Consider the following 13642-nt stretch of genomic DNA (forward strand, 5'->3'; position numbering starts at 1 on the left):
TTAAGCTGAACAATTTCAATTTTTTTATTTAAAAAAGAGGTGTCAAATGCAGAACTTATTTTTTTATAATTTATATGAATGATTTCTTTAAAAATCTTAAACTTGTTGATTTTTATTATTGTATTTTGGTAAATACTTTCTACCATGTAACAATTTCAGCAATTTTTTGTTTGTTTGTGGAGTTTGGATATAAATGTTAGATGTCACCTAGTATAAAAGTAGGAAGAGGAAGAAATTGAATTCACGAAGTCTAATTCACGAAGTATAAGTATGACATGTTGAGTTATACCTAGTTTATTTTTGTTGGATTAAGGCTCAAGCCCATTTAAATAAATGGGTGAGAATATTTTTTTTAATTGCCAAGATAAATTAAAAAAATTAATTTATTTAATTAAACTATGGAAAAATTGTAAAAAAGACTCTTGAAATAGCAAAATTATGAAATAAACACTTGAATGAACAAAATTGCTGACAGATAACGGGTCTTCAATATGAATTATAAATGTTAGGAAAAAGACTAAGATACCCTCTTCTTTTTTTCTTTGTTCCACCTCGTCCTCTCCCTTTCTTCTTCTCTTTCCCTTTCTCTCTCTTCGTCATTCTCTTTCCCTCTCCTCTCCTTCTCCCCTAACCCCACTTCCTCATCCCCAGCCCTTCTTCGATGCCACCCCATCTCTTCCCACTTTCTCATTCTCTCTTCTTCCTCTATGAAAAGATTGTTGATACAAGATGGAGCTCTTTGCAAATATTGCCCCACTACCGCTAAGAATTTCATGTTTGTTTTTTGTTTAAGTTATGATTGCTTTTCCTTATTCTCTAGCTTGTTTCCTTAGAAATTTGACAGAAACTTAAAGTCTGAAACTACTTCTTCGAATGACCAAACTTTGATGGCATCTTTCAGACCCATGATTGATCATGGTAGAGTATGATAGATTTTTTTGTTTTATCATACATAATTAGTAAATCTAGACGTAAATCTAAACTCTATTCTGATGCCATACATTAGTAAGCTGTCAATATCATTAATTTTATTCCACATTATTGATAATACCCTTATCCTAAATAGATGTAGAACATAGATGCAATGCTACCAAGAAATCTCGCATCGTCATCTTTTTTTGTGGTTTCTTTGGACAGTTTGGTAATCAAGGCAAACACATCCATTCATATATGGAAGAGAAATGTCAAATGAACTTATTTGATCTTTAGTTGAGTTTTGCTAACCTGAGAAGATAAAAGGGTGCTTATTTATTGATGCTTGCAAAATATTGGTAACACCTGTATAACAAAAGGTACTTCAAAATGGTTTTTTTCTCTCATTGGATTTACGTAAATGTTTCTCTCACTATTCACTAGTAAATGAGAACATCACTATGGGGATTTAACATGTTTAGTAATAGAAATATCAACTTTGTTAAGTAATTGGAAAAACCAATATAAATATGAGAAATTGACATGTTTATAATAGAAAATAATAACTATATAATTGAAAATAACAAATTTGTTAAGTGGTTGGGAATAACAAGCTGAGTAAGACAAATTAACAAGTTTTGTATAGGAAATAACAAATTTATAATTGGAAACAATAAGTTTAGTAAGTTGTTGGGAATAACAATTTGAGTATGACGAATTAACAAGTTTTATATAGAAAATAACAAGTTTATAATTGGAAATAACAGGTTTGCTAAATAGTTAAGAATAAAAAGTTGAGTAAGACGAATTGACAAGTTTTGTATGGGAAATAATAAGTTTATAATTGGAAATAACAAGTTTGGTAAGTTGTTAGAAATGATAAGTTGAGCATAATGAATTGACAAGTTTTTATATAAGAAATAACAGGTTTGTTAAGTAGTTGAAAATAATAAGTTGAGTAAGACGAATTAACAAGTTTTGTATAGAAAATAACAAGTTCATAATTAGAAATAACAAGTTTGGTGAGTTATTGGGAATAACAAATTGAGTCATATAAATTGACAAATTTTGTATAGAAAATAACAAATTCATAATTGAAAATAACAAATTCAAGTTTGGAAATAACAAGCTAATGTTAATGAAGTAACAAGGCTTTTGTTTGAAATAACAAGTATTAATAGAGTTGTTCTTAGTTAGTTACTAGATGTGGTAGTTAATGATTGTATGGGAAATAATAAGTTATGAAAAGCAATTCATATTAACTTAAATTTTACCTACAAATGACATTATTTTCATTAGCTAATGACAAATGTAGTATGTCAAATAACAAGTCATGAATGCCAAATAGTTTTGAAAAACTATTTACAACAACTTAAGTTTTAGCATAAATTAGTATTATTTAGTTTTTGCATGCCAAATAACAAGTGGTGAATGTCAAATTACCAATTTAGTATTATTAATTGTTTTTCCCAGTGTGGGGCTAATAGTTTTCATTGCGGCCATCTCATAAAAAACCCTTTTCGCTCCGCTTAGCCCTACTTTGCCAGAAATTTAGGCATCTCAATTAAATCAAATTAGATACTAAAAGGATAACACTTTTGACCTCCGTTTCCTTAGGTATACCATCGGTAAGTTTGTGTTCTTTTTTTTTTTTTTAATTACTAATTGTAGGTCTATGCGATACTAAGCAAGGTTACACACAACTCGGTGGTCCATGGCCATTTGGAGTCTCATTTCTTTTTGCTGGCTGGGACAAAAATTATGGCTTTCAACTTTACATGAGTGACCCTATGGAAATCATGGTTGTTGGAAAGCTGCAGCTATTGGTGCAAATAACCAGGCAGGATAGCCAATATTCAAGCAAGATTACAAGGATGATATCACAAGGGAGGAAGTTATGCGGCTTGGACTTAAAGTTCTCGGTAAAACTATCGACAGCACAAGTTTGACCTTTGAGAAACTTGAACTCGCTGAGGTTTTCCATTCTTATGTTACCTCGTTTGTGAAAGCTTATGACGCCGAACATGTTAATTATGATGTTTATGACAGGTGCCAATAATTACCAGGAAAATCTGTGAACCATTAGAGGCGAGGAATTCAGACGTAGTCGGGCTACTCTGGGGAATTGTTGCAATATTTAAGAGCTTAATCTTCAGCTACGTATTTGTGCGCTGACAATGGTTGAGAGCTTCTGGATTGGAAGAAAGAGAAGGAGATGGGGTGAGGAAGACAATGGCCGAGAGCTTCCGGGTGAGAAGAAAGAGATGGCGTGAAGGAAAAAAAGAGAAGAGGAATATTCTGGTACTTTTCCTGACATTTCATGATTTATATTTAAGAGCAATTTTATTAATTCAAGTACTTATTTTTGTAATTTTGTTATTTTAAGGGTCCTTTTTTGTATTTTTTCTTAAACTATCTAGTAACCGTAAGGGGAATTATGGGATAAGATATGGGAGTTTTAGTTTTGGGCGAGTGTATGCAAAACAGTCTCTCTACGCCCCCTTCTCTCGCCATACGCCCTTCCTCACCGGGGAGTTTCCTATACATAACGTGATTGGTGTCCAATCGATCCTTCAGTTTCTTCTTATTATAAAAAGATTAATCAGTTAAAAAAACTACATTAAATCCCTGGTCAAAAACAAATTACATTAAATATTCCAATCGATCGATTAATTCATGCTAATCCCAATAATGATTAAATTTAACAAATTTAACCTAAAATCTGAATCATGCTCATAAATTTAAGAAAGCTTGTACAAATATTTACAAATCACCCCGAACTATATCATCCTCATTAACAATAATTGGAATCTTCGCCTACATAGGATCTGAACTATATATATTCGTCATCAACAAATATCACCATTAGATACAAACTCAAATTATAGGGCACTGATTAATTTGTATTTTAAAACAGAGGATGATTAGATAGATGTAACATGATCATAACAAGTCGGGCACTTAATTCATATTCTAAATATGACCTCTCGTCTTTAATGTAAAAGCTATATAACTAATTTAAAGATATTAAAATAAATTAGTTAAGTTTAAAATGTGTATTAACTTTCTTAAACTACCATCCTTAATAATGTAAAGTAAAACGATCTTTTAATGAGAACCCTTGCCATCAATATTTCAGAAAAAAAAAAACATTATAAATTTTAGAAATAAAGAACATTGATATCTTATCTTTAGAACTAAATTCAATCTTTAATAAGTTCTTATATGTTAATTCAATTCTACTGTGATCAAAACATCAGTGATTGACGGTCCAGGAAGTCCAAATTATAATCATTTTATTCAAACAAAGTCTATCAAAGGCTGCTTCACATTCCAATTCCATGGATCTCCAATTCAAGAATGTCGTGCTTATGTACCAAAAAAAAAAAAAGCGTGTTTTTTCCCCTCCAACTTTTGAAGCAATGCCTATGGCCTATATAAACCCAAACACGCTAACACGACTTCCTTCCACAAACCATTTCAAGCAAATAATATTAACTGCTTATTAATTCCATGGATCATCACAAACCAACCATTCACATCGCCGCCATCTCAATCCCAGCGTTCAGCCACCAAGCCTCCATTCTTCAATTCTCAAAACGACTAGTTCATCTCCATCCTCACTTACAGGTGACCTGCATCTTTCCCACCATTGACTCTCCACCTGATCCCACCATCGCCATTCTTCAAACTCTCCCTTCGTCCATTCACTGCATCTTCCTCCCTCCCATCTCCAAACACGACCTTGTCGATCCCCAACACAACAGTACTCCCCCACCTGCTGTTCAGATCCAACTCGCAGTTTCTCGATCTCTTCCTTCTCTCTGCGACGCCCTCAAATCGCTGCGTTTCGGCTCGTCGTCGCCGTCGCCGTCTTCCCCACCGCCACTTGTCGCATTAATCACAGATCCTTTTGCTAATGAAGTTCTTGAAATTGCCAAGGAGCTTGATCTCTTGTCCTTCGTGTACTTCCCTCCTTCCGCCATGACGCTTTCTCTGTTCTTGAACTTGCCCAGGCTGGATCAAGAGACTTCGTGCGAGTATAGAGATTTGAAGGATCCGATCGAGATCTTTCCGGGGTGTAGTATTCCAATCAACGGTCTCGATCTTCCTGAGCATCTTCAAGATCGATCTAGTCTCTCTTACGAGCTTATCCTTCAACGTTGTAAACGCTTTCCTCTTGCCGATGGCTTCTTGGTCAACACCTTCTTTGAAATGGAACACAGGACAGTAACAGCTCTCCAAAACGTGTTCCCCATCGGACCGATTGTTCAAGCCGGGTCAAGTACTTCAGAAAACGGGTCGGGTTGTGTGGAATGGTTGGAAAATCAAACCCCTCGATCTGTTTTATATGTTTCATTCGGAAGTGGGGGGACACTGAGCGGGGAACAGCTCAATGAGTTAGCTTTGGGGTTAGAATTGAGTGGTCAAAAGTTCTTATGGGTCGTTAGAAAACCAAGCGAATCAGCGAATTCTGCTTATTTGAGCGACGAAAAACAAGATTCATTGCAGTTTTTGCCATCAGGATTCATAGAGAGAACAAAAGAACGAGGTTTAGTAGCGTCATCGTGGGCCCCACAAAGTGAGATTCTCAGACACAGTTCAACGGGTGGGTTCTTAACACACTGTGGTTGGAATTCGATCCTGGAGAGCATTGTGTGTGGGGTGCCGATGATGACGTGGCCGTTATTTGCAGAGCAGAAGATGAACGCCGTTTTGCTGACAGAAGGGCTTAAGGTAGCTTTGAGGCCAAAGGAGAATGAAAGAGGGATAGTGGAGAAAGAGGAGATTGCTGAGATGGTGAGAAGATTAATGGAGGGGAGAGAAGAAGGCAATGGGATTCGCAGAAGAATCGAGGAATTGAAAGATGCTGCTTCTTCTGCTTTGAAGAAGGATGGGTCCTCTACAAAGGCACTTTCTCAAGTTGTTGATCAAATTCAAGTTGAAACTTTTTGGAGGCAAAAACAGAAATATTGAAATTGCGCCTTTTTTTTGTTAAGGATCTTTGTTTTTGTGTCTTTTCAATCATTCAGTTTTTGTCCCAATTCTAATGAGTACGATATTTTTGAATTTTTTGCATATTAACTGTTTAACTTTTGGCTAAATTTTATTTTGATAAAAATACATTAAGCTTGTATTTAGATATATCTGGGTAAGGCTGCATATCTAATTTGATTTTGTGATTTTAAATTCATAATCAGTTCTTATATTATTCATAACATCAACATTTATAAGAGAATATAAAATATTTAAGAATAAAATTTAGTTCAAATTACTTATTCTCATAAGTTAAGTTCTCTAATCACACTTATTATTTTTGTTATTGTTAATTATTAAAATGTGTGTGTATATATATATATACTTGTAAATTTATGTATGAACACTTATAAATTTTTTTCAGAAAATCCTACAGAGTAAATTAGGATTTATAAATTTTTCTAGAGGTACTTATTTTGTTAATATTAATTGTTAAAATACTTGTGTAGACTCATAAATTTATCTATGAAATATGGCTTTTTTTAATTGTCATTGTTAGTTACTAAAATGGGTATGTTTAATTATAAAGTTACATATGAATTTAGATAACTTGTTAAACATTTTTATTTCTATTCTCAATACCCATGCTTTGATTATACATAAATATTTTAATTTCTTATTTATCAAGATAACATTCTTTTCAAAGATGAAAAAAGAAAATCCACCAATAGCTTACAAGGAAAATATTACAATTGTTAAGTTAACTATTGAAACGCAAAGTCGATAGCCAAAATCATTCGAGGCACATGATGTATTAAAATGCTCTAAATAAAACATCCATCGAAAAACTTGTTTGAGGCACAAAAGCACATATTAAAATTGGTTTATGACCTTTATATTTATTTTTCATATATTCATACTTCTACAATTAAGAGGATCTGTTCAATAACTGGTAAAAAAGTCAACAGATTGCCTTAATAGCATCACTGACATTTTAAGCTCCGGCTTTGTATTTATTTGTAGAAAATAAAAAAAAAAAAAAAACAGAAAGAGCTAATGAAGTCCAAAGTGATATTCCATATGACATTTCTAGTGGCATCTCACACGGCATTAATTGTCCCCGTGGCATCCTAAGCCGCTAAGCGGTATCCCACAACACGATCTAATTTCTAGTGACACATTCACTCAAAAAAAGACAAAAAATCCAGCGACCCAGCAGGCAAGTAGAAGGCTCAATGACCACTGACTTGTTTCAGACCCTAAAGACAATAGGGCTTTAAAGTAAGATCCATCAAGACCACTCAATTGTTTAAGAGTCCCAATTGATAGTGGGCTAGCTAGTGTGATTGAAGGCGAAGAATTAGGCTTGCATTAAAGAAGGCCGTACTTGGAGGGATAATGGACACCAATGACATGTTTGATTGTTTTAATTTTGCTCTAAACTCATTATATATAAATGAACATGTCATGTAAAGTGACCTTTCCCAAGGGACACACTACAAACTTAATGCATTTTTCTGCCAAAGTAAAACTTCCGTATCATATTTCGAACTATTTCGGTGACGAAATAGATTTTAAGCTTGTTAAAGGCAAAACCTGGAATTATATGTAAATGAACATGTCATGTAAAGTGACCTTTCCCAAGGGACACACTACAAACTTAATGCTTTTTTCAGCCAAAACAAAACTTCCATGTCATATTTCAGGCTATTTCGGAGCTGAAATGGATTTTAAGCTTGTTAAAAGCAAAATCTGGAATTATATAAATAATGGAAAAATCATGGCTCGAAAAGTTTTGCACACACATAATACATACACATGTATACATAGAGCTAGAGCGGGCTAACAGTGGGATAGTGGGGATGCGGGCCAGTCCACCGCAATGTAGGCCGAATGCGGTGCTGACCGAAGTAGCTCGAACCAGCCCGCCAACTCGCCTAATTTTTTTTTAAAATCTATTATATTAGTATGAGTTAGGCTTAGTTTAAAATGTTAAAATTAGGCTCCGAGTCTTAAACTTGAGTAATGGGTTATGATAAAAAAAAAATATGAGAATTAATTTATAATTTTAAAAGATATTTAGGAAAAACTAACATATATTTTTTTTATAAATAATTAATTTAACTAGTTTTCTTATCCAAATTAATTAAGTAAATCTTTTATATGTATTTATGACTATATGAGAATCACATGTTCATCTAATCTTATGAAGTCGTGTATAATAACAACAAATAGATATAAAAATACAAAATGGACGGTGCTCTTTATATAACCATACACATATATATAAAGTGCTTAATTAATTATATATATAATGATACAAATGAGGTAATGTCTATATGAAATTTGAGAGTCAAAATCCTCTAACTATATTATTTAATGTATTAAAAAATCAAAAGAAAAAAAGTAGGCTGGCCTGCCAATCCGCAGGCTAAAAGCAGTACGGACTAGAGTAGCCCACACCGTGGTAGGCTAGCAAAACGCCAACCCGAGCCCGCTTTTTTTGGCGAGCTGGCAATGAGCCCAACCCGTATTACCGGCTCTACGTATATATATAGACGGATACACAAGAGAGCTCCCACTGAGAAGCTCATTGTATCCAATCTTCATCAAGTTAGCCTTTCGTCCAGTCTTTAAAATCTAATGACTATGATAGTCTCTAGTTACCGTTTTCTTATTTCTTAATCTCCTGTTAGAACTGCAAAGAAATAAATTAAAAGAGCTAAGAAAGCAAAAGTAAGTACCTTGTTTAACCTTCTTAAAGAAAGCGATTTTGTACTGTTCGCATTTTACATAAATCTTTCTTGTAGATTGTTCTTGCATTAGTTACATCTTTGTTACCCTGCTCAAACCGACTTGGGTAGGTCTCATCAAAATTCCCAAATATTGCTTTTGATGCGATTAGCTGCACAAACAAACGTCTTCTGTTTCGAAGTATCTAGACATTTGAACAAATTTGATATCTATGCAACCGTCTAATGTCACTTATTTTCTCTTCTTTTTTTTTCCCCCAAAATCCATACACAAGTTTAATGGAAGTAGCAAGACCTTTTACTGTGGCTTCTGCAGAATAATGACCCGATGATGCCCAATACGAGTCTCACTGATACGGCCAAGGTGACGAAGGACCTGCATAAAGGCAAATAGCACATTTATAAAATTTATTTTCAAATAACAGCATATTCCACTAAGTACTTCCAATGATCCACATTCAGGTATGACAGGCAGATCTACCTGGAAAAGACTGAAATATGTAGAGGGATGGGAGGATAATGACAATTAAAAGAACAATCAGATTTGGCAGTATCAACTTGAGCTCATTTGATTAATATGATGTCAAAATTGTCTAGCATTAAACACAGAAGACCTACGAAGCATAAACATGTAAAAAACGCAGACTTGCCCACGTCAGTTTCTAGTTAGTTTTAGATCCCTGTATTAGACTCGACTCAGCCTCAAATATATGGAAACTAGAAATTAGGACTTTTATGGACCAAGACCATCAAGGCTTATGGGCTTAAAGGTAAGAGAAAAAAGAAGAATAGCCAATCTGAATCTAGCGAAGTAGGGAGGGCGAATCAGGAAAAGTAAGCAAGTCTGTAGAAAAGAGATATTTGGGAATCATCCAGCCACCGCTGTCATTTTCGTCTGTTTCTTCCATTGTAACATTGAACAACCACTACATTGATTTTTTCCATATTTTACTGGTTCTGTTGACTATACTTATAGTGCAGGTTCCATCAGAGTTCCACAACATTCACGTGATAATCCCATTCAAATAATTTTGCTAGCTACAAAACAAGCTTATCTTCAACAAAATCACAGGATGGAGACAAGACATTCACCGTCAGAATTGCTTTTCCAGTGTTATCAAGCTTCAAATTTGGACCTTTTATGTCAGCCTCGAGGAAAAGTGTTTCCCCTTTATTCCTTCCATAGCTGCAATATCTCTTAATTCCTGAATTTTTTTTTTATCACAATTGAAAGTTGGCATAAATCAAATCATAATTGCAATGGTTAAAACATCAAAGCATGGACCTAGAAACCGCACATGATTGTTTCAGGTGGGTTTTTCCCTTGGCCCACTGCTTCAGGTAGAGTTGGGATATGGAAATTAATATTGCACTCACCAAGGCTTTCTCCAAAATATTTTCTGCCAACTTCATCACCAGAAAGAAATTTGTCAGTGCAATGGAAAATTTTGACAAATACAGTTTAAAACTAAAATGAAACTCAACCTTTTTTCTGGGGGCAACAATAAGTTGAGCATTTGCTTCAGCATAAGATGCCATATCATTAATTGCTGCATTCACCTTTTCTAGAGTAAGCCTACCTCTCATGTATCTGCACTATCAGATATTTAGGCACAAAATCGAGATAATCATATTTTTACTTTCATCAAGATATATGATCATGAAAATAGATGGAAGATGTATATAATAAAACATGCTACCTCCAATCCTTAATACAAAAGCCAGTTGACTAATTTGAAAATATTAAAAAAGTTATTAAATTACTTAATTATAGCATATGTTACATGATCTCTCTAAAATATTTATGTGTATTATTATATTATATATCATTTTATAAGTAAGGCAAATTATTTTGAAGAAAAATATTAAATATAAATATTTTAAAGTAATTTAGTAATTTTATTAATCTTTCCAAATTAATCAACTAGGTCTTATATTAAGGACTTGAGGTAGTACAACAGTTTCACCAAGGACTTTGCTCCACTAATTAAAAACCGTGTCCCCAGTCCTCATGAGGGTTTGAATCCCCCTTCGCATAGTAGTCTCACTATGCGGTCAACCCTTTCAAGGTGATTCCGAGGGATTCAAGGACTAATTGAAAAGCCTCCATGCAAGAACAAAATGGTTCCCACAGGAAACTCTCTGGGATCTCTACCTACCCCTCTAATATCCCAAACATACACTGGTGCTCTATGATCTTTCGGACCCCAATGTATACAGGAGTATACTCTAATATCCCAAACATACACTGGTGCTCTATGATCTTTCCGACCCCAATGTAAACAGGAGTATACCCTTCTTGACAACATTTTACAACAATGTAGCTTGCAATCCTTGCGGAGTGTTGAAAGTAATATTAATTTAAGAAACAAGCGCCCTGAAAGCATGAAGGAATGGCCTTGGCTGTTCCAGGGACATCAGAGAAATTACTGCTACAGACTTTTTTTTTCCTCAGCCATTTTCTTGCTATTTTATTCACAGTCCATTATTACGCCAAATCATTAATTTTTACGATCATGGTGGAAGATATAAATCAGTAGTCATTTATAGGGTGCATATACATATTATCTGGCTGAATTCATACCAAAGGTGTATTGAAAATTGAAACTTCGGAATGAAAGATAAGCTTAGTTACTTACGATGACAAGGAATCTAGTTCACTTCCAGTGATGTGCCACAATGGTGGAGATCCTCGACCCTTTTTCTCCTGAAAAGGTGATAGAACGAGACCAAAAAAAAAAAAGAGATCTCACTTCAAGTGGAGAGGCAAAGACAGCGTGTTAATAAAGAGTTTCAAAATGGTAATAAGAAAGGGAAGAACAAATTACGGCATGCATTAGTAAGAGCATATTTGCACTTTGAACTAATAATATTTGGGAATAGATGAGGGGATTGAAGTGTGGAAAAGAAATGCATAAGCCATCAAAGAGGTTTTGCCACTGTGTCCAAATTCGTTCCATTAGAAAGCTTTAAGCCTTAAAACATTAGGTGGTAGTTAAAAAATTATGTTTCTAACATTTCATGTTGATAATAATTTCCTGTCATGCGTTTCAATTGGACAGCACTTGCATATGCATATAGTTGTTCTGTTCCCTCGGTGAGATGAATAAGTCAGAGTGACTATAACCAAGTTTAAAATCCTATGCAGGCAACAACGAATAAAATTGGTATGCATTCTTCGAATGTAAATTATGGATTTCAAGCTACTCATCGAATAAGATTTTTACAAGGAACTGAAAAATATGGTTGTTCCATGGATTAGCCTCAAACAGTAATTAGAAACAAGAAGGTAGAAGTATAACATAAAACAATTGATGTGAACAACGAAGCAGAAGGCATATTTTATGTAGACTGAGAATTTCTGAGTCTTGAAATATGAGGGACAGGGACCATTTTGGATGTGAAAAACTGCAAGAGGTGGAACTGATTTGAGCCACTCCCTATTTTCGTTTGATTTAATTTGATATTATTCAATGTTATGGGAGTAGCATCAACAGAACTGATAGATACATACAGAGCATACATCATGTACGACATAGCAGCATACACATTATGCCATGATATGCGTGTTTATGCCTGTACGTATATGTGAGTGTTTAAACAAACCATTCTTGAACTATGAAAGAAAAGAGAATGGTTTCACCAGAGTGTAGGGGCAACTTGAGGTACTGAACAACCACTCCAAATATTTCAATCTTGCACCAACTATTTCTTATGTCATTAACCCATTTTATAAATAGGAATAGTAGATTTCATTTACCTTAGGTAATGCTGCAGTCTCCTCTTCAAGTTTTAGGGACCCAACTCCAGGCTCTTGTCCAGAAACTTCAGGAAATAAACTGACAAACAACACTTTAGAGACCTCAAGTAAGATGTACTTTAACAAATCATAAGAAAAAGGAAAAAATGCAGCTACCATCTATTAGTTTCCGAATTTGACGTTATTGCTCTATCTGGCACAAGTGAGGGAACGTGAAGAGACATGTTCTGCAATTTCTTTTGCTGCTTCAGTGATGCGTTGATGAGTTTCTACAATCAAGTAGATAAACCCAATGTAGTGGTCATTAATTGAGAGCATGGAACTATTTGATCAATGTCACTCAATTACAGACTTCTGCCACATTGAAGTGCAAAGAACACAAATTAAACAAAATAATCCCTTTTGCTTTATTGTTTTCCAAACCATAGGAAGAAAAATGATTAATCAGAGGCAAAATCCGTTAAATAGTGCATTTACGAACTATGATTACTTTGTTCTTTTATGCTCCGGCGCTCCATTCACTTTTGGTTGACACCCGCTTTGGAGGAATAATTCAATCTCCAATAGTATAAACTCCAAATGAAGCAATATTTAGGTAAATGAATTTTCCTTGTATCACTATCAGAACAGATCAAGAAATAAATATTTCAAATTTTTGTTTTTCCCCGGTCACTAATGCTATCATAGCACGCAGGTGACTCACTTATTCCAAGATTTACATCAATGAATATTTCTCCTCATTTTTAGGAAGTTAATCAAAAGCAATACCGAGATCCAATTAAGCAGTGTGCTGCTTCTCTGAGCTCTCGGCCCATCACTTCAAAGTAGCAATTAAAAAGTAAAGAAAATGTCAACCGAGTTCTAGAATCGATCCCACAAACAGGCGCATCTAAAGCATATGTTGAAAAAGATAAATTCGAAGATAGAAAATGAAGAAAATCATGATGCCTGATGGCGAAAACGATTATCCTCAGTTGATCATATTTACAGATAGTCTCATTCAAACCCTAATTATTTCTATTCCGTCAATAACCAGAGTGAGAAGTAGAGATGCTTGGCTTTAGGAATAGCTTCTGCCTCTTCGCGTAACCGGTCCTTGATGGCCTGCACTTGAAGCTCCAGAGTTTTCAGCGCAGTATCACCGCCGACAGATCGGTGTGACTACTGCTCGCTGGATACACTACAAAATGAAAAATAAGAAAAATGCGTAAAATATATGCATTATTCAAAGAAAAGGAAA

At 34.5% G+C, this 13642-nt stretch overlaps 1 protein-coding gene and 1 pseudogene across 1 annotated transcript; one reads left to right on the forward strand and one right to left on the reverse strand.

Annotated features, from left to right (window-relative positions):
• The first annotated feature begins 4349 nt into the window (after positions 1-4349).
• LOC114741336 (hydroquinone glucosyltransferase-like) lies at positions 4350-5997 on the forward strand. The gene has a single exon (XM_028929585.1). It carries the CDS (start codon positions 4426-4428, stop codon positions 5887-5889), a length of 1464 nt encoding a protein of 487 aa, XP_028785418.1. The 5' UTR covers positions 4350-4425; the 3' UTR covers positions 5890-5997.
• A 2624-nt stretch (positions 5998-8621) lies between these two features.
• LOC114741337 (spindle and kinetochore-associated protein 1 homolog) lies at positions 8622-12743 on the reverse strand (annotated as a pseudogene).
• Between the last annotated feature and the right edge of the window lie 899 nt (positions 12744-13642).

Source organism: Neltuma alba, unplaced genomic scaffold, assembly GCF_004799145.2.
Source record: "Neltuma alba isolate B1F8T4 unplaced genomic scaffold, ASM479914v2 tig00003352_pilon, whole genome shotgun sequence".
In the NCBI taxonomy this organism is placed as follows: domain Eukaryota; kingdom Viridiplantae; phylum Streptophyta; class Magnoliopsida; order Fabales; family Fabaceae; genus Neltuma; species Neltuma alba.

What these genes read in the sequence shown, in the direction of transcription:
- LOC114741336 (XM_028929585.1), top strand. Translation starts at nt 4,426, where the DNA reads ATGGATCATCACAAACCAACCATTCACATCGCCGCCATCTCAATCCCA.